Here is a 25,044-nt window from a genome sequence, read left to right as displayed (position 1 = left end):
TATCGCAATACTTTTTGCTGCAATACCAAGTACAAATACTTTCAATACTTGTGTTTAGAGGCATTTTTTCATACACTCCTTTAGTTTTCCAGTTAGTTTGTTACATTTTATGTTAATGATTTTTTCAATCTTAAAGGGACTATACGAGGGGTGTAGAATGAGATCAGACCTGTTCACCACAACTGCCTCTAAAATCTTGCACTGTCACTCAAAAAGTTGTTACTTCGGGTCCAAATTGCCGTCATGCACGAGCTTATTATATAAGGTGCAGTTACACTTATGGCCTGAGGTGGCAGTGGTGAGTATAAAATGGCCAACTTGCATCTACCCTCTTATAAAGGAACAGGCCACCTTTTTTCCATACTGAGATATGTTCTTACCTGAGCTTAGACGAGTTGATGCGTACCTGTCTGGTCTTCATGCGTGTTGTTGATGTTGTTTGCATTTAGCCTCTCCCAGCATATTCCCATGGACCCAAACGGGCGTGAAGTTAGAAGCTTTTCCACCTTTTCCCTATTTCAATATGTTTACCTGAGTAGTTACACGATCCAAGTGTAGTTACACAAAATTAAACAAAAGAGGTACTATATTGTAAGGCGTAATAACACCTTCGGTGCACTTCGACATCCGCGCAGTAATATCTTCAGAATTCGGTAGGAGTGAAGATATTACCGTGTGGAAAGACCAGACCGGTCCACATTAACTCGTCTGAGCTCAGGTAAGAACATATCTCAGTAGATAAACAACAGCCTGTTCCTTTGGCTATTTTCTTTTTATACATTTTAAGGTAAACATATTACTTATCATAATTACTTGCCATTAGGGTTGTTCCGATACCGATACTGGATTGACTTTTATGCCAATACCATCGTTTTTCCTCGTATTGGCATCAGTGAGCACTTAAGCCCAAGCTTATCCGATACCAAATAGTATTTTTGGGGGGGCAGACTATAAAACCCCTAATAATCACATTTGTTTATTATCTTTTTTTTTTTTTGCCTATTTAGAATCTGCTACTGTTGCTTTTTCTGGGTCACAGGGATGTGTTCAGACGATTCTCTTTGGGGTGGCCCAATAGACGCACTTTGTTATGTTGGGGGGGCTGACCAATTGTGCATCTGCATGTTTGAGCTTCAAGTGGTTAGTTTGGTAATTCATTTTCAAATTTAATTCAACTCGTAGCCTCTTTGACCACCAACGTGCTGCTGCTGCCGCTTCTCTGCCTGGGGCGACTTATTAGATTCCAGTGGTGGAATAGACATGCCCATGAGTGGTCAGGAATTCCTCGGTGGGAGTTTGTTGAATAAAATCAGAACTAAATAAAATATACAACAATGTTTTATTACTAGTTCAGACTGCTTACATTCTCACATTTCCCCCCACTCTCTCTTTCTCCCTCCGTCCGTATTTTTAACATCAATTATATGCACTTAATCCGTCGTCTGTGTTTTGGTGTGTTCTGCAGACATTGACGAATGCAGCATAAACCGAGGCGGCTGTAAATATGGCTGCATAAACACTCTGGGCAGCTATGAATGTACCTGTCCACCAGGATTTAAGCTGCACTGGAACAGGAAGGACTGCATTGGTACGTGGCTACTCTGCCCTCTGCTGGTTGTTCCGAGAAAGCACACCCAATACAACTGCATCTTGTTATGACGACCACGTTTTCTTCACTTTGCAGAGCTCATCAAATGTCCTCCCGGGCTCATTGCACCAAAAGCCACTCTGACCTGCAGCAAGACGGGCAAAAAGGAGAGCTGCTCCCTCACCTGTGCCTCCAAGGCTCACTATCTTGCAGGTGAAATTGAATTGAATGAACTCTGTGGTGTCTTTATTGTTGTGAATATGTAGACTGAATCAAGCCCTAAGAATAGAGCGCAACAGAAAGAACATTTACTAAGTGAGCAGCACGACCAGGATGTTTTTGCCTTGTGGTGAAATGTTTGATGCATTCATACATGTATTATTTATTCACACTTAGTCACACAGAGGTGGAGACAAACAAAACTTAGTGTGATGATCATCTGACCATGTGACCATCATCATTCAGGTCTTTTCTGTTGAACGTAGCTCAACCCCTGCCTAAACCGAGCATATTGTCTCCTATTTTACCCAAATCTAAAAGCTTCTCGACTGGAGCTCGCAGCCTATAGGCCAGTGTAGCTCCTCATTTGAAAGCTAAGACCTCCAAAACTAATCTAAGCTTTCTTTTGTTTTAGTCATTTATTTTTTTTCAGTGCTTTTTTTTTTTTTTCCAGATTTTTTTGGCCACGTTTTTGCCATATTTTGCCACGTTCTCGTTGCTTTTTTGACGCATTTTTTGAGCCTTTTTTTGTCACACTTTCATTGTTTTTTTGGAGCATTTTGCCCACTTGTATTTTTTTTTTTATGTAACTGATCAAGCTACAAAAATGTGATGAAAACTTGACCAAAAGAGACGAGAACAGCGTGACAATCCTAATGAGGAAGAAGCTTAGATTAATTTTGTAGGCGAGGAGGTTTTACACTGGAAAATGCTCTCGGTTTAGGCAGTAGGTAAGAGGTTAATGCTCTAAAAGAGACATTTACAGTATCTTCAACTCATGCTCTCAGTGAGTGACCTGTGTGTGACCTGTGCCCCTCAAAAGAATTATGATCAAATCAAAATCGGCTTGAAAAGAGGGGTCATGTGATTTATTTTGCTGTACAGCTCCTTTCCCTTGTATTTAATTGTTTCAAACGTTCCCATGTGTTTGTCAGAGTCTGATACCAGTTACTCTGTGAGCTGTGGCATCCCCCTCCTCCGGGGCAAGACGTCTCCAGCCAGACTCAACAGCAGCAGCAGCAGCCAGACGTGTATAGGTTTGTGCTATTCACATTTCTAAAGTATGTCTGAAACTGTTGCTACTTGTCCTCATTCTGCTGTGTTTGTCTGTAGAGACTCTGGCCCCTCCAGTGAAGCAAACGGCCTCATTCAAGATTAAAAACGCCAAGTGTCACCTGCACCCCAAGCTGACGGGCCGCACCGAGGACAGGGGGCGGATGCTGGGACCTGGTCTGTCTCCAAATCACAACGCATTCACTTTCTTCAAGAATAAAGTAGTACTTATAATGGGTCCTTAAAAAAGAAATAGAAATTCAAAATGTGAGACAAAACATACGCTAGGCTTTTCTTTTGTTGCCTCAGCCATTAGCAAGAATTACTGGTCAGAAAATAATTGAATGAATATTGTGTCATTAACTTAACCAAGTACATTTTCTCCAGTTCGACTTTAACCAAATTTAGAAGATTCTTGAAAAAAGTGTCAAAAACGAGACAAAAATGAGGATGAAAAAGTGACAAAAAATGTGGGGGGAAAATGGTGGAAAAGTGACCAAAAATTATTAAAAAGTAACAAAAAATATTTTTTTTAAAATATGAAAAAGTTACCAAAACATGACAAAAAAGTGGCCAAAAAAAATGGTGGAAAACGGACAAAAAAAATAACAAAAACATTACAAAAAATTAAGAAAAAGTAACCAAAATTTTTTAAAAAGTGACCAAAAAAAGTACAAAAAAGTGACAAAAAATGATCGAAAAGTGACAAAAACGAAAAAAATGTAGCAAAAAATGATGAAAAAACCTGAAAAAGGACCAAAAAATGGTGGAAAAGGACAAAAAAGTGACAAAAAAGTAAAGAAAAAAATATGAAAAAATGAAGAAAAAGTGACAAAAAAAGATGAAAAGGTGACAAAATAAAAGATGAAAAAGTGACAAAAAATTACAAAAAAGGAACAAAAAATGAAGAAAAAGTGACATGAAAATTACCAAAAAGTGACTAAAAAAAGCAGTGAAACAAAATGTCAAAAAAGTGACAAGTTTTGTGGGTCTTTGAAATGAGGCATATTGGCTGTAAGCTTTAGGATATGGGTAAAGCTGAACTGGAGAAAATGCACTCGGTTAAGGTGGGGATAAGAGGTCTAAGCTTATCTAGAACAGGAATGCTTTAAATATACGCAACATAAAATTAAGTTACACAAAAACAAAGAGAAAATAACTTCAGTCACTTGTTTTAGCTGTCTCGGGACAGTTCTGAAGCCTGACATTCTCTTTGTGTGTTTGCAGGTGGAGGGCAGCCCTGTAGTAACTGCCTGGTCACGTTTGTGAACCTCAAATGTGATTCAACAAAGAAGTCTAAAGGCCGTCGAGCTCGAAACTCCCCGAACAAGGAAGTGACGCGCATCACTCTGGAGCTGGAGGCAGAGGTCAAACCTGGGGACACCACCGGTCAGTTCACTACAGTTAGAAAGTCAAACTTGGGGGTTTACAATACATTGACAAAAAATTAATATGCTGTTTCCATCCATATCAGAAAAATCCTATAACATACCGTTTTCCCAAATGACCCGTTTTGTGTTTTCATTTGTGAACAGGGAGTTGTAACCTCAGTTGCCTCCGTCAGCGCATGGAGAAGCAGGTGAAGACTTACATCAAGGCTCTGAAGAAGTCCATAAACCAGGAGCGCTTCCTCATCCGTGTGGCAGGACTGGAGTATGAGGTCGCCCAGAAACTTCCCCAGGCCACCCCCATCCAGGAGATCTGTGGCCCAGGCTGGGAGAGGGACAGCGGCCGATGTGGTAAGGCCAAAGGGAAATAGGATATGCTTCAATGAGAAACAACATTAGTGACATTGTGGGTAAAAGGAAGATGTGCATGTAAATGGAATCAAGTAGAAGTTTATTATGAACTCTGTTTACTGTTTTAAGATCATTGTTCAAAAACCAAATCATTACTCACCTTAGAAAGTGGATCTGGTGTGTTAACCCCCACCTTAACCAAATCTAAAAGCTTCTTGAAAATAGTGTCAAAATAGCAAAGAAAAATGAGACGAAAACAAGAATGAAAAAGTCACAAAAACCCAACTGAAAAGCAATAAAAAAAGGTGATGAATGTGACAAAAAAGTGAAAAAAGAAGTGGAAAACCATGACCAAAAAGTCAAAAAAAATGTGACAAAAATGTGACAAAAAAATGAGCTTTCAAATGAGGCTTCTGGCTTATAAGCTGTAACCTTTCAGGTTTGGGTTAAGCTGAACTGGAGAAAATGCCCTGGGTTAAGAGGTTAATATTAACAAAGGCATCTCCTCCTGTCCTTCTCTCAGTCAGATGCTCCTCAGGCTCGTATTACCACGGAGAGCAGGAGCGTTGCGTGGCGTGCCCGCCCGGGACGTTCCAGGAGAAAGAGGGGCAGCTCGCCTGTGACCTGTGTCCTGGCAGCGACGGACACGGACCGATGGGAGCCAAGAACATCTCCTCCTGCGCAGGTGGGGGCAATATAGAGCATATTTTCTCATACTAGCACTTAAAACGTTTGCTATTTTGGATTTTGTTTTGAATTATTATTGTTATTATATAATCTTTATAGTTTTTTCTTTTTTATTGCTTTATTGTTGTTTATCTGTAGATATAATTTGATTCTTGACATGTTATTGCTCTCCATGTTCAGGCCAGTGTCCCACAGGGTTCTTCTCCAGCGATGGCTTTAAGCCGTGTCAGGCGTGTCCACAGGGGACCTACCAGCCGGATCTGGGCCGGACCCTGTGCTTCCCCTGTGGAGGAGGCCTCAGCACCAAGAGAGAGGGCGCCAGCTCATTCCACGACTGCGAAGTCAAAGGTTTGGCATTTCTTTTTTTGTCATTTCTTTACCCTTCTGACCCACCACACTTTATTTTTGTTGTTTTGACCAGTTACCATTTAGTTTAGATTATCAGACTAAACAATTACAAAATTAGCATCATCTGAAAAAAAAATATTTTTATTTTTATTGAGTTATTTAGAAAGACAAACAATACGTGACAAAACACAAAATATAGTCTTGAACGGACAGACATAACAGCACTTCAGCACAATGCATTCCAATAATAATAATAATTAAAAAAAAATAGTAGTAGCTTTAGTAAATGTTTAGTACTTCATCCTTTTAACTTATTATAGAAAAAACGATTATTAAGGATCCCCTCACGCTTGTCCATCTGAAGCGATCTCGCGAAGCAAAGCAAATGCTGCTGGGAACATTTTCCCATCACATTTCACGTGCCATGGCTCATGCTTTTGCCTGACATAAAACAAACGGCGCTCTGTGATGATGTCATCAGGCCGCGCTGCTCAGTTTACTTTCGCAGGTGTGAGGGCTGGCCAGCAGGGGGCAGGTGTGAAACAGAGACCTCTCCTCAATCGAGGCATACTTGAAATCATTTGTACTTTTATGACTGTTCAGAAAACAGAAAATACTCTGCCTAGTTTTTAATTTTAATAAATACAATAAGGATACTTTTTTCTGAAGGCAACGCATAATCATTTGAATAATCGTGAAAATGATCGTAATTAATATTTTTTCAATAATTGACTCGAAAACCACTCAAAACAACATTCATATTCTCAATTCAAGACATTTAGTTTTTGTCATTGTAATTCCTATTCACATACAGCAAATTACTTCAGCCTTACTTTTGATACAAACAACAGTAAGTTAAGCAGAATGTCATTTATTGTTATGTATAGTCTACTGTTTTAGTATAATGACTGAATAAACTAAGCTTACCTTACTAACTATGAGCCTTTTAACAGAGCAATATCCTAATTAAAAAACACAAGCACACAATAAGTGATATAGTGAGTTCAGCTAGTAGTAAATACTTGGTCGTTCAATGTGCCTCTCTCTCTATTAAACTAATTGTGCTTCTGAGACGAGAAGTCTTTACTAATTGCTTTGCCAGTAGATTAAAATAGAGATGTTCTTATCATTATCATTAGTGGACTAAAGTTTAGAAAGCTTCCACCTCTGGCTACCTAAACTCTGCTGATTCACTGACTTACCAAACCTGAACCGGCTCTGTGGTGACGTGTCTGGATTCTGGTTACAGCAGTAGATTAAATGCCCACAGTCTCCCTTGTCTGTGGATCAGCCTTTTGTTTGTGGATACATTAGGTTGTGTAATATTAACTGTATTCATGTCCTCACAGACCTGAGTCACGCTGTTGTAATTACATCTCGACATGTTCGAATGTGCAGCAGTCTTTCAAATACCCCATGAGTAATCTTTACGTAACCAAACGTAATTCTGCCGCGGTTATGCCCAGCCCTGAACATTCGTGCTTCTTAAATCCATTGCATATCTTTTCATCAGTAGTAGAGTCAGACGAAGGAAAGTACATATAAACAAATACATAAACATTAATAAAAATAAGCATGTAAAGAGCATATGCTAAGTTAGTGCTGTGTACTGTTATATATTTTCAAACCAGTACTTTAACGATACTTAGTTCATGATACCGATATGCCTGAACGATACTTTTTTCAATACCTATTCTAAAATAATTGGGTAACACTTTATTTTACAGTACCCTTGATACATTCTACCTAACTACATTTAGTACAATGTAATGTGCTCTCTAACAATGTGTAATATCTTGTACAATGGGATAATATGTATTTGTAGTATATGTACATAATGTAATAAGACACAACTCTAACCCTAACCTTAAGCCCTAACCCTAAGGGTTTTATGTCCTATTACCTACAAAGTACTAATACAAGTTATTTCATTGTGTATCTGGGTAAAAGTTATTACAGATTGTTACAGATTACATTATTGTACTAAATGTAGTTCGATGTACAATGTATCAAGGTAGTGTAAAATAAAGTGACATCACTATTTGCTATCTAGAACCAGAAAACAGAACAATAATTGTAATGTATTCCATAAAGTAAGTGCTGTATTTGTCACTACAACAAAATGGCGTAGATCAGATGTTGGGTTAGTCGGTGAGCCACTTCGACTCAACCTGACCTGCATGTTTTCGGAGGTATAGGGAAACCAGACCCCCTGGAGGAAACCCGGCTTGCTGCCTTCAGTGCTCCTCAGAAACGATGCACCGCCCCCTGGGTTTGTCCTTGTTTCAGAGCGTGGTGTCCTGCACTAGTCAGCCCCTCTACTTCCTCTGTCCTCTTCCTCCTGCGCAGCTCCCTCCGCTCCCACCGCGCCACCTCCTCTCACTCCTTCTCATCATCTTTTTCCTCCTCCTTCCACAACAGTCTTTAACCAAACGACTAAATTTGTATCATTCATTTGAAGCAACTTCCTTTTAAAGCAGTACTAAGTAACTCATGCCCCTAGAGGCCATAAGCGCCACTGCAGGTGACGTAGCATGTTGTGTTTTTTCACTCATTAATTCTCCATGAGAGTAAAAACTACGCTGAGAGAAAAGGCAAAGGGAGAGAGGGATATTGTACATCCAATTACACAATGGAGATAATTTTTTTCACTCAAACCTGGCTGTAAATACTGTTTAAAGGGGTGTTGCCTTGGCACATTCACGTATTTTTGAGTAATCTGTAAAAACTCTGATGGCGGCCATTTTAGGGATAGGTTTGCCTGAGTCCTCCTAGGAACGCCCCCACCTCCTGGAGACGCCTCCGAGCTTTCGTCACCAGCTGAGTAACCAACCACTGCTCCTCAGCAGAACCCCCTCCCCACTGATGCCACAGACAGCGTGTGGAGGGGGCGTGTCGGAAAGGCTCAGAGGTTCTTAAAGAGACAGAGGCCTATTTCAAGACATTCGCTACAGCCATTTTGAGAGAGACATTTTATACAAGGCAGTTATTCTAATTTACTGCATTTACAGACCAACAGAAGGTTTGGTCATCATTGTGCTATAGACTGGTGCTATGTGATTGAAAAAAGCATAAAACCCCCTCTTTAAGTGACACTAGCCTGCTGTTAGCTGTTCTTCTTCTTCTAGCTTCTTCTTTGTGAGTCTATTAGTTTGTATTGGGCCCCGGTGCAGGGAAGTTCCCCCCCCCATCATGTCAATGTCAATGTCACCTTTATTATAAAGCACATATAAAAACATGTGCAAAGTTACTTAGTTCTTCTTTAATGCTGTCCCTGTACCAACGGCATAAAAACTTGGTCTCTAAAGATATATTTCTTCAGGACCTGCTTTTGATGTGATGCTTTTGAAATATATAATAAATACTACTACTATTTAATGGAATACATGAATGCTTTGAATGAATTCTTGATAAGTGCTGATAACAAAAAAAGGTTTTCATTCCAGTTTTCAAGTATTTCATTTATTACTGTATTCATTTATTTCTATTCAATGTCAATGTCAACTTTATTTATATAGCACATTTACAAACAGCTACATCAGCCCAAAGTGCTGAACAAATACTACAGCACTTTGAACTAAAATTCAAGACCTATAATGGGTTAAAAAAAAAAAAAAAAAAAAAGTTGCCTTGTTATTAGCCCTTAACACCATGTGCCAACACTTGAATTCTGTCTCCTGTTCCCATCGGCCAATGTGACATCGTAATTCCCATCTGGAATCCGAAAACAACCAATTTCTTGTCCTATTTGTTTGCAGTCCAGTGTTCCCCGGGCCATTATTACAACACGTCGGTGCACAGATGCATCCGCTGCCCCGTGGGGACCTATCAGACCGAGTTTAGACAGAACTACTGCATCACCTGCCCAGGAAACACCACCACTGACTTCGACGGGGCCACCAGCGTCTCCCAGTGCAAGAGTGAGCCGCGGAATGAAAAACACCTGCTTTGTATGTGCCGCTCGTCGCGACGCAAGCGGGAATCTCATTACTTTTGTTTGTGTACGTCTAGACAGGCAATGTGGCGGCGAGATGGGCGAGTTCATGGGTTATATTGAGTCGCCGAACTACCCTGGGAATTACCCCGCCAACGTGGAGTGTATCTGGAATATCAACCCCCCCAGCAAGCGCAAGATACTCATCGTGGTGCCCGAAATCTTCCTGCCCTCGGAGGACGAGTGCGGCGACGTGCTGGTGATGAGGAAAAACTGTGAGTGTCTGCCGACGCCCCCGTTTGGCGATGTGTTGTAAATACAAGCGTTGACAGGACATGTTTGATCACATTACTTCATTATAGTAGGCGGGGCTTTAAGGTAACTTTTCTGTTCAGTGTTTTTTCTTTTAACCTCTTACCCCCCTGTCTTTATAACAAGCACATTTTTTCCAGTTGGGCTTTACCCAAATCTAAAAGCTTCTCGACTGGAGAGCAACAGTGTAATGTCTCATTTGAAAGCTAAGACCTAAAAAGGTGATCAAAGTTTTGTTCCGTTTGTCGCCACATTTTTGTCACATTTTTTATGTGTTTCCGTGCCTTTTTCGTCATGTTTTCTGTTGCTCTTTTGTCGTGTTTTTGACACGTTTTTGCCATGTTTTTGCCACGTTTTTGTCACTTTTTGTCATTTTTGGTCATGTTTTTGGTCACTTTTTAGTCTCTTTGTTGTCACTTTTTTGTCACTTTTTTTGTCACGTTTTTTTGTCATTTTTTTTTGCCACGTTTTTGTCACTTTTTAGTCTCTTTTTTGTCACTTTTTTGTCAAGTTTTTTTTGTCACTTTTTGGTCACATTTTTGTCACTTTTTTAAACTTTTTGTCATGTTTTTGTTGCTTTTTTGTGACGTTATTATCACTATTTTGATGTTGTTTTTTATGGTTTTGGGTAAAGCCAAACTGGAGAAAATGTGCCCGGTTCTGGTGGGGGTTAAGAGGTTAAAAACCCCTTAACACTGTGTGTCGCTAATTCACGACATAACGCTTCCTGCAAGAGAAATTTAGCATCAGCTTGAAAGAAAAAACTGGAAATAAATTCTTACATCAAGGGGTTAATTCTTATATGACGAACTCAAACAATGTCCATTTGATCGCTGGGAATGGAGATATTTTTTGGGGTAATGCTTGCTGGCCAATTATAATAAAAAACGCATTATAGATATAGCCAATTAGATCCATTGGAGCTATGCAGTAGAGGATGAAGCACTAAATGTCATTACTTGAGAAGAATTACAGATACAGGAGCAAAGAAAATGACCTGCTTTTGCATGTGCTCGTTTTTAGAGTAAAAAAGTAAAACAATTTTGACCCTTGAGCTTTATTTGACAGGACAGCTTAGGGTGAAATAAGGTTGAAGGGAGACATTTAGAAGATTGACATGTCCAGCAGCCTCAACCGGTTCAATAATGTAGTGGAGTAAAATGTAGGGATAAGTATTGCAAAATTGTTTGAGCTCAAAGTTATCCGATATATAATTTACTTTGACAGCAATGTGTAAATATAGTAGTAGGCAGTAATCAAATGACAACCATTCATGCTTGGTTTACATGCTCCTCTTAACATTATCATTGATATTCTGTTGAAAGGGTCTGCCACTTCCATCACCACCTACGAGACGTGCCAGACGTACGAGCGGCCGATCGCGTTCACAGCCCGCTCCAGACGTCTGTGGATTAACTTTAAATCCAATGAAGCCAACAGCGCCCGAGGCTTCCAGATCCCCTACGTCACTTATGATGGTACTGAGGAGTGTCTGGTGGTTATGCAATAGCCCAAAAAGTAATATCAGCGGAATGATAATGGTCTATTTCTCGATTCTTTGTGTATTTCAGAGGACTATGAACAGCTCGTAGAGGACATAGTACGAGATGGAAGACTGTATGCTTCAGAAAACCATCAAGAAATTCTTAAGGTAACTATTTTCCGCATGTGAACTCCAGCCACTAAAACACTTCACCGGATTTATATTTATTTATTTATTAAACCGGTAAAAAGCTGGACAACAGAGGATTAAGATCAAATGTTTCTTGGCGAGATTTCAAATTGCAGTGAGCTGAATCTCGATTTGAAGACATAAATTGCAAATAACATTTCAACGGTAACTGTCCAGAAATCTCAAGAATAGACATTTTTCCCAATTTCTTAAAGGGGGGTTATTAACCTCTTAACCCCCACCTGAGCCCAGCACATATCCAGTTTGGCTTTACCCAATTCTAAAAGCTTCTTGAAAATAGCAACGGAAATGAGATGAAAAAGTGATGGAAAAAGTGACAAAAAGTGATGACAACATGAGGGAAAAAGCTCCATTTAGATAAATTTCAAATGAGGCGTGAAACTCGCCTATAGGCTGTGACCTGATGGATTTGGGTAAAACTGAGCTGAAAAAAAAATGCACTTTGTTAAAGGAATAGGCCACCGTTTTTACATACTGAGAAATGTTCTTACCTTAGCTTTGACGAGTTCTTTAGGACCTGTCTGGTCTTCACCCGTGCCTTCAATCATGTAAACACAGCGCAGACGGTGTTAGCATTTAGCCTCTCCCTCTCTCCACTATAGCTCCAAAACAGGTCAAGATAGAAGCTACCAAGCTCTTCCACGTTTTCCCTATTTAAATATGGTTACGTGAAGTGTTACACTACAAAGTATAATTACCCAAAATTAAACAATGTGGATTTTCTAAGCGGATAAAAGGGGGAACTATAATGTAAGGCGTAATAATACCAGGAGTAGTTTGGCATCCGCACAGTAAAGTTAAGATTACTGCGCAGTAAAGTGAAGATTCGAAGCTCGTGATTAGTTTCGTTTTTTACTTTCTTCATTGTGGGTAAGATTAACATCCACTTTTCACTCTCTCCAAACTTTCTTTCTGCTGCTCAATTAGCCGGCAGTGCCCTCTAGCGGCATGTGAAATTATATACTTGAATGTTGTTTTTTAAATCACATATTAGTCGCACCGGAGTATAAGACGTACCCCCTGCCAAACTATGAAAAAAAGTGCGACTTATAGTCTGGAAAATACGATAATCTGAATTAATTTTTAGAGCTTTTTACCATGTTATAAAGTAGTTTTCGCATCAAAAACAAACCTGGGGCTGTATTTCGAGCTGCTAGTGCATCTTACTGTAGTCTTTTAGTCTTCTCCAGTGGCCAATCCCCAAAAGTCCCCCCTGAGGTCCTACATATCCAGGACCTACATACATATCTCACCCCTCGATCTCTTGCTAAGCTTAATCCTTTCATCGCGGACTTGCAGCCACACTTTAAATTCATTTATTTGAATGGGACATTGCATTTTAAGGAACAGAGGACTAGTGCTGTAAATACGCCAGATTTAGCTCAGACTTTATTTCCATCAGTCAGTTTTCTTTTTTTTAATTCTTTATTGAAACAGCTGTGCAGCAAATGGGAGCAAGAGGAGGGGGTTTGGAGGGGCTGATGACAAAACACTCAATATGTCCGCTCTTTGATGGCACATACACACAGACCATACAAACTGCTTGAGTAAAAAGGCAAACTGTCTTACGTCACATGTGTCTTCTGTCCGCAGGATAAAAAACTTATTAAGACTCTTTTTGACGTGCTGGCTCACCCAAACAACTATTTTAAGTACACCACTCGGGAGTCCAACGAGATGCTCCCGCGCTCCTTCATCCGCCTCATCAGCAGCAAAGTGTCGGCGTTTCTGAGGCCATACAAGTAAAGCCCCCCTCGGCCATGGGAGAACCGCCCACCCCGCCCTCAACTCGCCCCTCTTCAACACAGACCGGCCCCTCTGCAAAGGACTTCTTACTTTTCACACAACACTTCTGTAGATTGGACCAGCTTTTACAATAGACGCTATGCAGACCTGAGACTGACCATTGTTTTTATACTTTTCTCTCCGGAGCAGGTCTGTAATCCCGAGAATTTAGTGGGCTGTGGAGAACAAGTGGGAGGGTTTGTTTTGTGTCGTGCAAAGAAACCACAAAAATGCAAAGTGGATCCTTCTTTCAGTAGGAGTGACAGTGTGTGCGGTTTGAGGTTGATGTTGTGTTTGCTTAAATGAGCGTCTTCAGCTCCTACCCGTAAGTAAAGACTGTTACGTGTTGTTAACGTGTTGTAACCCTGAAGACATCAGTGTCATGTGCTTTTCTCGAAAGGAGCCTTAGGTCCATGTAGCAGATGTGCTCCAGATAAAAGCCTTACTAAACCAGAGCTCTTAGAGCAGTGTCCAACAGTTAAGCTGTCAAACAGTTCATCACTATCTGTCCTGACCAGTGCATTACTGTGCAGAAGGGTTAGGAAGGCTAATCTGCTTTAAAGGTTACCAAATGTACTAGGAAGATCTCTAGACAAATATCACTTGGAGCAGGGGTCACCAACCCTATGCCTCCGGGCCCCAATGTTCCCTTTGGGACTTCCCCCTGGGACTTACTCTAAACATAAAATGATTCACTTTTTGCAGTCTGATTTCTTGGATATACAGTTCTTTCTATTCTTGTGACTTTTTTTTTTTTTAAATGAGTTGAATTTGGGACATGATATTGCTGATACCCTACAATTTTGTATCTCTTTCTTTTTTTTGCTTTTGAACCGGCCACCCCCGAACAACTTAATGCTCTTGAAGTAGCCCTTGGCTCTAAAAAGGTTGGTGACCCCTGACTTGAAATCCATGAGATTACGAGATCCATTTCTCAGGAGTTAAAGCTCCTTCTGTTATGAAAAGTATTTCAGTAATTAAGAATGGATTATAATAAACATATTTTACAGAGTACACAATCAGACAGCAGCCTACTGCATACACTGTATTCATCCCAGAGCTCAAAATGGCACAGAACCCTTTAAACGGCTAAACTCTGGCTGCACATCAAAACTAACCTTTCTGTCCCGGGGCCCTCACAAAAATAAAACTTTTGCACAGTTTTACTGGCTATGTCAGTGTAGGCAGATACTCTTTGATCACTGCAGATTAACCAAGGACTTGGGGGGGAACAGTTGTATTTCTGAGAGCCACACAAACAAAGAAATGTGAGTCTAGTGGAACATGTCTCAGAAGGAGAGATGGGAATGTCTCTTAGGGACATAAAGTTTGCTGCTTCTTAAAACGGTCACTTTAACGCTCCAGTCCCATATTGTCGGTGTCTGTGCAAAAACCATTGGCCATTTTTCTCATCTGTGTATTATAGTGTGTATGTGTGTGTTTCCAATTGTGTAAATACGAAAGTAAGATGAGGGTATTGTCCTTAAACCCCCATAAATCCCTTTTTTGACCCATTCCTCGTCTAAAGAGGCCGCCCTCTGTTGACCACACTCACAGATCATTCAATCCCAATGAAACCAGCTCTTCCAAAGACTGACCCCAGATGGTATGTTTAGTGCACTACATTTAGAACACTCTACCTTTTCTGATGCAAGTGCAATGCTATAACACGCCTCCCTGCACCATTGTGATACGACAGCCTGTACAACAGCTGGGCAGGCGAGCACAAAAGTGTGGTTGTGTCATTTTGGTGGTTTTCTTCTGTAGATTGCTGGGTTTCAGACATCACAACATTATCTTTGCCTTTAGATTTCAATAAGAGATGGACGGGCAACATTAGTGTAATTGGCGCAACCTTTTCTGGGTTCAGGCAGTGTACCATGTTGTCTTTTATCCTGTTCCATTTATTCTATTACATTATGCACAATCTGCTTATAGTTGCTTACAGTATAGTTATCATCTTGATCAAACACAAAGGAGTATAAACTTTTAAGTTGAAACCCAGCGATTAGCCACCAGCTTGTACGTCTCACAGTTGGTTGTCCCTTTAAATAATTAGCCCTCCAAAATTAATCGAAATGATTGTTTTTGTTATATAATTTTTGTGATTTTAAAAACGGGACCAAAACAGGGTAAAAGTAAAGTATTTAAAAAGAGTTGTTCCATGGATTGCTTCATGAGAAAAATCACCTTCCCATTTATATGTATTGTATATGTTCCCCGTCCAGAAAAAATGTAAATACATTCAGTACGACACTAGACTGTCAACACAAAGAAAGACAAGGGGAGTTTTATGTCAGAACTTTTAGGGGAGATCGGGCCAATAATGAAGATTTAGATTAGAGGTCTATAATTACGTCAGAGCCCTCCCCAGCCCCCTCCTGCAACCTGACGTTTTGTTGCCTTTTTCAGAGAGTTTGCTATGATGTATCAGAGTTGATGATGATATTTGCACTTGAATTGTTATTGCTCATGTAAAAAAAAATGTCTGGATTTTGTATTTGTCTTTTTAAAAAAAATGAATGGAATCGGTGTTCTTATTTTCTTGTAGCTTGTTTGTTCATGAAATGCTCACTCGCCATGTTGTTTAGAAAAGACCCACATAACATTATCACCTGTAAAAAGAAACTTTACTGTGTACAAAAGATAAATGCAACAGGTTTGTACTTGTTACTACTCAAGACACTTATCAAATAAACATACTGTACTTAAGCTTTTCAGTTTTAAACACAATTTCATGTCTGCAGTGCATTCAACGTTTGTGAGATATGAGCCGTCCTCCCGCCTCGAGAATTAGCCCCTTTGAAAGCGATTCCTGAATCCAGCTGAAAAACAAACAAGAGATAAAGCCTTGTTTTAAAAGCCTGACCATTTCCATCATCCATTAACAAGCACAGCCCGAAACACCACCTGAAAAACTAAATTATTAAGTATAAATTGAAAATAGGAATGGAGTGTTACAGCCAAAATGTGACTTTTTGGGGAAAAGGGGAAAACAGCAGTGGGTCTGGTTCTCGGGTCATCTGCAATTTTATTCATTTTAATTAGATATATTTGAAAATGTATGCTTTAGTGATGCCTTTAAGTTAGTTAAAAACAGGCCACCTCTTTTCCATACTGATGTTCTTACCGGAGCTCTACGTCAGCTACGTCGAAGTGCTCCTTAGGTGTTATTACACCTTTAAATATAGTACCTCTTTATCCGCTTACAAAATCAACATGTTTGATATACTATACTTGGATCGTGTAACTGCTCATGTAGCTGGATTTAAATAGGGGAAAAAAACGTGGAAGAGCTCGGTCGCTTCCAACTTCACCCCCGTTTATCCCCATAGAGGACATATCAACTCATCTAAGATCAGGTAAGAACAGATCTCAGTATGGAAAAAACGGTGGCCTGTTCCTTTAAGAAATAGTTTACACACATTTTAGACAATATTTAGTACCATTTATAGACCTGATTTAGTCCTGATCTTCGCCTGGTGGTACATGAAAGGTCAAATACATAATTCTGAGGCGGTACTAAGGAGGTCCAATATTTTATAATGTGGAATTGGAAGGTCAACTATTATAGGTGGTGATCCTCAGTGTGAAACACTTGAGAGCCACGTTAACCAAAAAAAACAACACTGGGGGGTAAACGAAATGGTAAAGAACAACTGCGGGGGCAAGTTAGGTGGTGGTGGTAGTAGTGGTAGGCGGTCACTGGGCACAGCTGAATTTTTATTGTCATATCGCCAATCTCTGGGTGAAAGCGTAATCCGAGGATCTCGAGAAACCATCACCACACCACAAATCCCAATGTGCCCCTCGCAGTGTCCTAATATATGTATATGTATGTAATATATGTATTTAATTACACACCTGTTGATCTGCATTTGGGGAGTTCCGGAGACCATTTTTCATCCTGACCACAGGTTATGGCGCTTTGGCCGACAATAGTGTAGCCAGGGACGCACTGAACGTAGATGCTGTCCCGGTACTGGTAGCGGCCATTCCGACTTCGCACCCACGATGCGTTAGGAATAATTGGAGGTTCACAAGTCACATCTGTACAAGGAAAGTAAATACATGAGGGATCAGTTGTTTTCAGATTCTGGATTATGATTATATCTCACACACTCATAAGGGAGCAGGAGACATTTGGCTTTTTGAAATGCCACAGTCAAAATCCTCAATCGAACGGGATTTGTATCAGCAAAGTACATAATCCTGCTATATCCACCCACTCACAACAGAAAATCAGTATATCCTAAACTGACATATCACAGCTGATCTCCATGGTAAAGCAGGACAGTTAGTGCCATACTGGGGGAGAAGCTTTTCATGGACTTAGAGTAGGCAGAAACTGATCCATATCTCTAAAAGTTTGAAAGTACATAATTAAACCAAATTGCCTTTTTGGCCAGCAGCACTTCCATACACGCAGAAAGTTTCGTTAACACGGCCTCTTTCAGTCTCCAGAATACTTTTTATGTTGAATTATTACTGTGATTAGCTTGCAGGTCTAACATAATGCATTAGCCTTTTAGGTAAAATACTTCGTTATAGCAAAATTTTTACACTTGTTGAGATGTTGAGGAATTTTAGTGCAGTACCCCGTGGTTGTATTAATTCCTGTTGCTTCTGTGACAGAAAAAAAAGTGAATAAGGCCGAATAGATGAACAGTTTGTAGCTTTGTGATTTCAAATGACTCCGTGCATAACAGCGCCGCCCAAGAAGTGACTTCCTGTTTCAAGCACCATCTTATCTCATCTTTCTTTCTGCCCAACTATTAAACAGACAAAACACTTTAACCTCTTTACTCCCGCCTGAACCGAGAGCATTTTCTCCAGTTCAGCTTTACCCAAATCCTGTAGGTCAGTGTAACACCACATTTGAAAGCTGAGATCTACAAAACTCATCTAAATGGATCTTTTTCCTCACATCATCACATTTTTTTCCATCTTTTTTTTGGGGGGGTATTCAACTCATTTTTGTAACTTTTTTTGGTCATTTTTTTGTCATTTTTTGGTCACATTTTTTGCCATTTTTTGTCAATTTTTTGTCATTTTTTTGTCATTTTTTTGTCATTTTTTTGTCATTTTTTTGTCACATTGTTGTCATTTTTTCGTCACTTTTTTGTCAAAGCTTTTGGACTGGGGTAAAGCCAAACTGGAGAAAATGTGCTCGGTTCAGGTGGGAGTTAAGGGGTTAATTGTGAGTATTTAATTATATTCTTGTAATGCTGCAAGTACCTGCTGAAACAATCAATGAGACGAGGTGTGTGCTTTTATTTTGGCGCGCTGGATCGAAACAGGAAGCCACTTCTTGGGCGGCGTTGTTATGATTTGAGGTTGTGCACAGAATCAGTTCAGTTTGACATTATTAACATTAGAAACATTATCCAATGTGGCGGCATTGTTTTGTCAAAACAATAGAGACTTAACCGGTTCTCAATGAATCTGTAGTTGAACAAAATAAGAAACTGACAACCCTATTTGATTCCTTTTTCCATCATAGCAACTCAGACTGGAAAGCTTCTTGGATGTGAGGTAAAACAATCTCAACTCAAAAATAACCTACTTTTTGGAATAAACCCGATAATGTACCGAAGGCATCATCAAAATGCAGATCCATAGTACACACTTTACCTGCCCCAATCCCAGTTCAACACTACCAATATACTAGTACTACAGTCCAGCTATTGACTTTGTGCACAGGGTTGTGAGTAGGTAAAAACACAGTATTTGACCTTTGCACTGGGGAGGACTGGAGCTCCAAGTCCCGTTCTCGGTGCACCACATGCTCGAGGAGCCCACAAGAGAGCCCACCAGGCAGCGGTACGTCACCACTGTCCTGTACTCATACGGCGCTTGAGCATAGCCAGAGATCTCGGCATTGGTCACTTCAGGAGGGTCATCACAGGACAGGACTGCAACAAAAAAGAGATTTGTCAAATCAGTGCTACTGTTGGCAACATTTTTACTTTGTTACATTTGTTGATTAAATGTATTATAAATTCAATTCATTTTGACTTGAACAAATAGCAGAAGTTTGGGAGTGCTTGAAAAGGAAATTATGATCAAATTACTTCATCAAAAGCTTGGACCTTGAATTCATCTAATCCATTTATCTTATACGTTTAGTTCCTTCTTCTTATTAAAAAGGAGCATCTTTCTCTACATAGACAAGTTAAATGAGTGTAATACGTGCTTTTGAAAAGCATTACCTTCACAAACCGGCGGATGTCCATCCCAGCCTCTACTCAAGCAGTTTCTTGTTGCCTGTCCAACCAGCTGGTACCCCTCGTCACACACGGCCTTAGCCATGTCTCCAAACTCAACTCCGGAGTAATCGTAATGTCCATTTAGGAGTTCGCCAGCAGAGCCACACAGCTTTCCTGGAACAATAGAACATTTGCTTTATGTGAACTGCTTTCAAGAATTCTGAAGCCCATTGACTTGTTCGGTAGGTAAGTTCTAAGGTTCTCCCAAATGGCTTCCTCAGTACCTGATACATCCAAATCAGGTCAAAAACTGGGACTGAAGATCAAAGTATTTCTGAACAAGGCTTGACTAAAAAAAACAGCACTGTTCCAATCCCAGCGTGGAGGGTTTAAGTCCCAGCTCCAACAATTTGCCGGGTGTCACTCCCCACACTTCACCTCTTTTTACTCTGAACTGTCCAATCCAATAAAGCCCATCTCTAGGCTAAGATTTATAACTCCCAACGTACCTATACCGTCTATTGGCTCCAGAGCCGGTGCTGGCCCTTCTGTGGCCCTAAGCAAAAATCCACTCAGGGGCCCTATTGTCACATCCTGAAGCAATTTGACGAAGAGCGAACCCATTTATGGTGAAAAACTGTTATACTGTGCAGTAGTGCAGGGCAGAAGGGAACGTCACCTTAATTTGGGCCCTGCCCCTCAGTCTCAGAACCACTAAGCCAAATGGAAGTTGAATCCACACGGTTCTTATGAGCGCAGTTACTTTCAGTAACTCTAGTTCTCAAAATTTGCTTGGTCTAAAACTATTTATTTTTTTGTGATTAAGTTTTTATTGAGTTGTGCGGGTTATCAGGTTTACATAACAATTCCATATGTAGCACAGATTTTTTTTTTTTTTTTTCCCTCACCCTTTGTGATCTGGAGTTACATTGTGTTTTTTGAGTGTGCCCTAAGTTTTTGTGAGCAGTGTATTTTACTTAGATGAATACACTTACTTCTGCACTTGAGCTCCAGGGGCGTCCACTGTCCCTTGATGCACCTGCGATACTTGCTTCCTCGAGAGACATACCCCACATCGCACATGTAGTAAACCCTGGCCCCAGGAGGGTAGGACTTCTCGGCCCTGTACTTTGTGGCCAGTCTCGCATTGGTTCCCTCTGTGTTCTCCGGCACACCACATCTACCTGGAACAAGACGAGGGGGTTTATTATCTTGTACATAGAGTTGAATCTGACTCTTTTAACAATTATAGGGCTTTTAAAAGCACCGTCCTTAGTCGTTCAAATCCCAACTAAACCAGGGCTTAGTAAAAGCCACGTCTGTTTGAGGACTAAACTATCCTGCAGACCTAAGGAAAAAGGTGTCGAAGCATCTTGCACAAGGACATGTCTCCAAACTTTAGGCCACTTGCATCTCAAAAAGCCACAGCTTACAATGGAAAGCTAAATGCTCACCGCTTTTCTCGGGCGTGGGCACGCACTGTGGGGGATTGGGTTGCCACTGTCCGTCAGAGCCACAGGTGATCTGTGCCTTGCCCTTAATCTGAAAACCCTGGCTACATCTGACCGTCACCGCGTCACCGGCTTTGTGCTCATGAGCAAAGTCCTTCGACTCAGAGTTGGCCACTTTCGGAGCTGAACAGGTGACTGTGCCTTCTGAAAATACAAATACAAATATGGTGATCCACAGTTTCTATGTTGTTGTGTTCATGTGATATCATCTTTATTTAACTTGATCATTTAACCAGAAAGTCTCACAGGGATTTTCAGGGAAGACCTGGCCAATAAAGCAAAAGCTTAAAACACAAGAGGCTTAGTATCTCATCTACAAATAAACTTTTTCACGATAGCTTTAAAGTCACAATATTTTCAGTAATACGTAATAATACTAGGGCTGCAACTAACGATTATTTTGTAATCGATTATTCGCTTGGCTGTGAATGGTGTAGGAAAATTGTATTTTTTGTTTTTTTAAATTCTCACATAGCTTAAATTGGCGCTGCTTGAAGATGTGTTGATGGAGTAAACTAAAGCGACATGTTTGTTGGAGGCTCTATTCATGAAATTTACAATGGAAAAAATGTACACAGACCCCAACTATATAAACAACGTAGGTTTTCATCAAAAATACTACATTTTTATGTAATTTTTGCTCCATTTGAGTCTGTGTGAACCAGAAAACAATTAATCGGTTACTAAAATAGTTGTCGACTATTTAAATAATCGATTAGTCGTCGATTAATCGATTAGTCGTTTCAGCCCTAAATAATACTGAAAGTTTTATTCCTAATACAATAACACACCCATTTATTTTTAGGTCTCTTCACCACCTGAGATTTTGACGTCATCCGACTCTGTAAAATGAGCCCAACCTTTCACCTATAAAAGATGTGATTCACGGCATTGTGTGAATCACAATTACAATGCGAGTAACATAATACTACACTTACGGAGCAGTGACTATCAATTTAAAAGGTATTTTCAGTAATCCAGATATTAAAGTATCTATTAAGGAGTTTTGAAATCCCATACATCAGACTGTAACCACAGATATTAGAGAGATTATAGGATTCAGAAGGAAGCACAAACATGCGTCACATTAGTTATTTGTCAGTTAATTGTCTGGCTATAGCAGATTGAGCAATAAAAACACACCTTCACATGTGGGAAGTTCAGTGGACCAACCCGTGATTCCACATTCAATTGCTTCGGGACCTTTCAGTGTGTATCTGTCAGCAAAAAGCAAGTTTCAGGTCAAAGTTTCAGATTTTTTTTTAGACATTTGTTTGTCATAAAAATTGACCAAGACCTTACCCATCTTCACAGACGGCATAGGCTTTGTCTCCCAGGACCGACTCTCCTTCATACGTGAAGTAGCCATTCAGCAGTTCTCCAGCATTGCCACATAGTTTCTCTGTTCAAAACAATGAGAAGATAAGTTTGGGGATTTATCCAGCATTTATTATGACAACGTCCAATGTTCATGTCTCACTCTCAACAAAGTCCTTCCAACAGTGTGATACTGAGAGGGAAACATGTACTCAAACGTCCCCAATCAAGCAGTTTCTCTCTTATCTATTGTCAAATGTTTTTCCTTACTGGAATTGAGATGTGGTGCCTTTGCTCTATCTTACAGTGTCAGTGAGACACAACAGTATGTGGAGCATGTCACCAATGAACTATGACGAAAGTTCTACAGGATTACCTGTTTGAATGAGAATCGATAAATACTGGTTTGTGCATTTCTTTTTTATTAAGAAAAGCCAAAAGAATAGGGTGACCGTTTTGAGGACTTGTTGACAATTTGTGCAAAGCAGATAATTGTCAGCAGCCTTCAGTCACTTAACGAAACAGACAGAAGCACTTTATACTCAACCCTTTACATAAACTTCCATCAATGCAAGTCAACCAAGCATCTCCCTTCAGCCCGGGCATATATTTTTTGTAGTCTGTTGCTCTATACAAAAAAATAACCTCATGGCCCATGAAAAGGCACAGAACTTGCGCAGAGTTTAAAAAACAAATAGTGTCTGGCGCTGTTCACAGCGGTGCATAGTTTAGTCCCGATAGCAGCCAGATGGTCTGGACTCTTGTAACTCTGCTACCAAACAGAAATAACAAAAACAAATATTCTTCAGAAGACTCTAATGAAAGTCCATTGAACTTTTGTTTGGATAATTTACATAATTGACATTTCCTTAGGATAGAGATCATGGCATTTAACAACATCAGTTACAGGGAGGCATTTGTCTACATTTTTCCCAAATAGGTCTATTTTTAATCTTCACTCTCCTAATTTTCTTTTTTCACCAGCTGAGCCATATTAACACGCTGTGATGTCACCTGATGAACGCTGTGATGTCACCTGCAACCCAGCTATTGCTGGGTTGCAGGTGACATCACAGCATTCTAAAGGCCTATACTATTATATAGAGGAAAACAATATTTTGTTTTTGAGGAAATGTTTGGTCTTGTGCAGAGAGATCATGGACCCAATGACTGATATTAATTATATTTTTTCTAATTCATACATTTTCTTTTTAGCTATGACTTGTAAATGTGTAATGCTGTTAATAGGAAAAACTGGTTCCTGCCCCCCGCTGGGTCCAGTGACATCATCACATTCTAGAACCTGCAACCCAGCAATAGGGAAAACCTTTCCTTTAGGGGGCAGCACTCCTGCAGTCTCAGTTTACTGCATTCAATAAAAGCACTTTCAATAATCTAATTTCAAACCAGCGATATTCTTACTTCGGCACTGCAGAGTTAGATTGCCCCACCGTCCGCTCGAGCACAGTATCACGGGGCTGCCTCCGTACGGGTCGTACCCCTCTGCGCACTTATACAAGGCTTTCTCTGGAGTGTAGCTCATCAGTCTGAACTCTGGAGAGTCCGGAGGAGACGAGCAGCCGCGCTCCTCAGCAACTTCGGAGAGACAAACAAGCAATTAGCACACACAAAAAACGATGCTGGATTTTGCGAAGGATTTTTTTTTTTTTTTTACCTGAAGAAAGGAACACGCATGGTAAAAGTAGAATAGTCCGTATCAGTGTCTTCATGGCTCTGCGCGCGGAGCTGAAATAAACAACGCTTGGAGGCAGAAACAGGTCGAGTTGCGCAGGAGGAGCGGATCAAGCAATTTATAAGGACTGGCGCAGGGAGGAGAGGGGAGGGGAGGGCCAACGTGGGATTAGACACCGAGGGAAAACACGACTGCCTATTGGTCAATCGCACTTAACCTTCACAATATAGTTGATCCTAGAGATGGCAACACACGCATTACTTCATCATTACATTTTCCGTTCACGTTCCTACTCTTAGTGCCATGTTGTGCAACATTGTGACAAAAATGTGATAAAAATTTGACCAAAAAATGACAAAAATGTAACAAAAATGTGATAAAAATATGATTTTTTTTTTTTTTTAAATGTGACAAAATGTGACAAAAAATGACAAAAATGTGATAAAAATGTGACAAAAATGTGATAAAATATGTGACAAAAATGTGATAAAAATTTGACCAAAAAATGACAAAAATGTGACAAATAAATGACAAAAATGTGACAAAAATGTGATTAAAAATTTGACAAAAATTTGACAAAAAATGACAAAAATGTGACAAAAATTAACAAAAATGTGACAAAAATGTGATAAAAATATGATAAGAAATTACAGAAAATGTGACAAAATGTGACAAAAAATGACAAAAATGTGATAAAAATGTGACAAAAATGTGATAAAAAATGTGACAAAAATGTGATAAAAATTTGACAAAAAAATGACAAAAATGTGACAAAAAAATGACAAAAATGTGACAAATAAATGACAAAAATGTGATTAAAAATTTGACAAAAATTTGACAAAAATTTGACAAAAAATGACAAAAATGTGACAAAAATTAACAAAAATGTGACAAAAATGTGATAAAAATATGATAAAAAATTACAGAAAATGTGACAAAATGTGACAAAAAATGAC

General features: G+C 39.8%; 2 protein-coding genes across 3 annotated transcripts in view; one reads left to right on the top strand and one right to left on the bottom strand.

The window, feature by feature from the left end:
* The window catches only part of scube3 (signal peptide, CUB domain, EGF-like 3), a 154,000-nt gene extending 140,624 nt beyond the window's left edge, over nt 1–13,376 (top strand). For both annotated transcript variants that reach the window (XM_079557699.1, XM_079557698.1), the window contains 13 exons: nt 1,466–1,588; nt 1,685–1,801; nt 2,743–2,844; nt 2,921–3,037; nt 4,088–4,249; nt 4,396–4,599; nt 5,123–5,284; nt 5,467–5,634; nt 9,393–9,554; nt 9,646–9,843; nt 11,206–11,358; nt 11,452–11,531; nt 13,167–13,376. In XM_079557699.1, coding sequence (XP_079413825.1) covers nt 1,466–1,588; nt 1,685–1,801; nt 2,743–2,844; nt 2,921–3,037; nt 4,088–4,249; nt 4,396–4,599; nt 5,123–5,284; nt 5,467–5,634; nt 9,393–9,554; nt 9,646–9,843; nt 11,206–11,358; nt 11,452–11,531; nt 13,167–13,319 — 1,901 coding nt within the window. In that variant the 3' untranslated portion in view covers nt 13,320–13,376. The remainder of the gene's footprint in view (nt 1–1,465; nt 1,589–1,684; nt 1,802–2,742; nt 2,845–2,920; nt 3,038–4,087; nt 4,250–4,395; nt 4,600–5,122; nt 5,285–5,466; nt 5,635–9,392; nt 9,555–9,645; nt 9,844–11,205; nt 11,359–11,451; nt 11,532–13,166) is intronic.
* A 1,937-nt stretch (nt 13,377–15,313) lies between these two features.
* On the bottom strand, nt 15,314–24,191 carry LOC306963934 (membrane cofactor protein-like). The gene is made up of 10 exons (XM_079557708.1): nt 24,071–24,191; nt 23,818–23,991; nt 22,381–22,480; nt 22,222–22,295; nt 21,022–21,222; nt 20,563–20,751; nt 19,571–19,741; nt 19,094–19,273; nt 17,223–17,408; nt 15,314–16,183 (listed from the first exon to the last, which is right to left on the bottom strand). The coding sequence occupies exons 1-10, from the start codon at nt 24,123–24,125 to the stop codon at nt 16,152–16,154; spliced, it is 1,362 nt and encodes a 453-aa protein (XP_079413834.1). The 5' UTR covers nt 24,126–24,191; the 3' UTR covers nt 15,314–16,151.
* Between the last annotated feature and the right edge of the window lie 853 nt (nt 24,192–25,044).

Source organism: Gobius niger (genome assembly GCF_951799975.1).
Source record: "Gobius niger genome assembly, chromosome: 6".
NCBI lineage: Eukaryota > Metazoa > Chordata > Actinopteri > Gobiiformes > Gobiidae > Gobius > Gobius niger.
Note: the sequence above shows the minus strand (reverse complement) of the source record. Positions and strands in the feature narration are given on the sequence as shown.

What these genes read in the sequence shown, in the direction of transcription:
- LOC306963934 (XM_079557708.1), bottom strand. Translation starts at nt 24,125, where the DNA reads ATGAAGACACTGATACGGACTATTCTACTTTTACCATGCGTGTTCCTT. An exon ending in ATGCGTGTTCCTTTCTTCAG is followed by an intron (nt 23,992 to 24,070) that starts GTAAAAAAAAAA and finishes GTCTCTCCGAAG; the next exon opens with TTGCTGAGGAGCGCGGCTGC. An exon ending in CAGTCCTCCCCAGTGCAAAG is followed by an intron (nt 17,409 to 19,093) that starts GTCAAATACTGT and finishes TTCCTTGTACAG; the next exon opens with ATGTGACTTGTGAACCTCCA.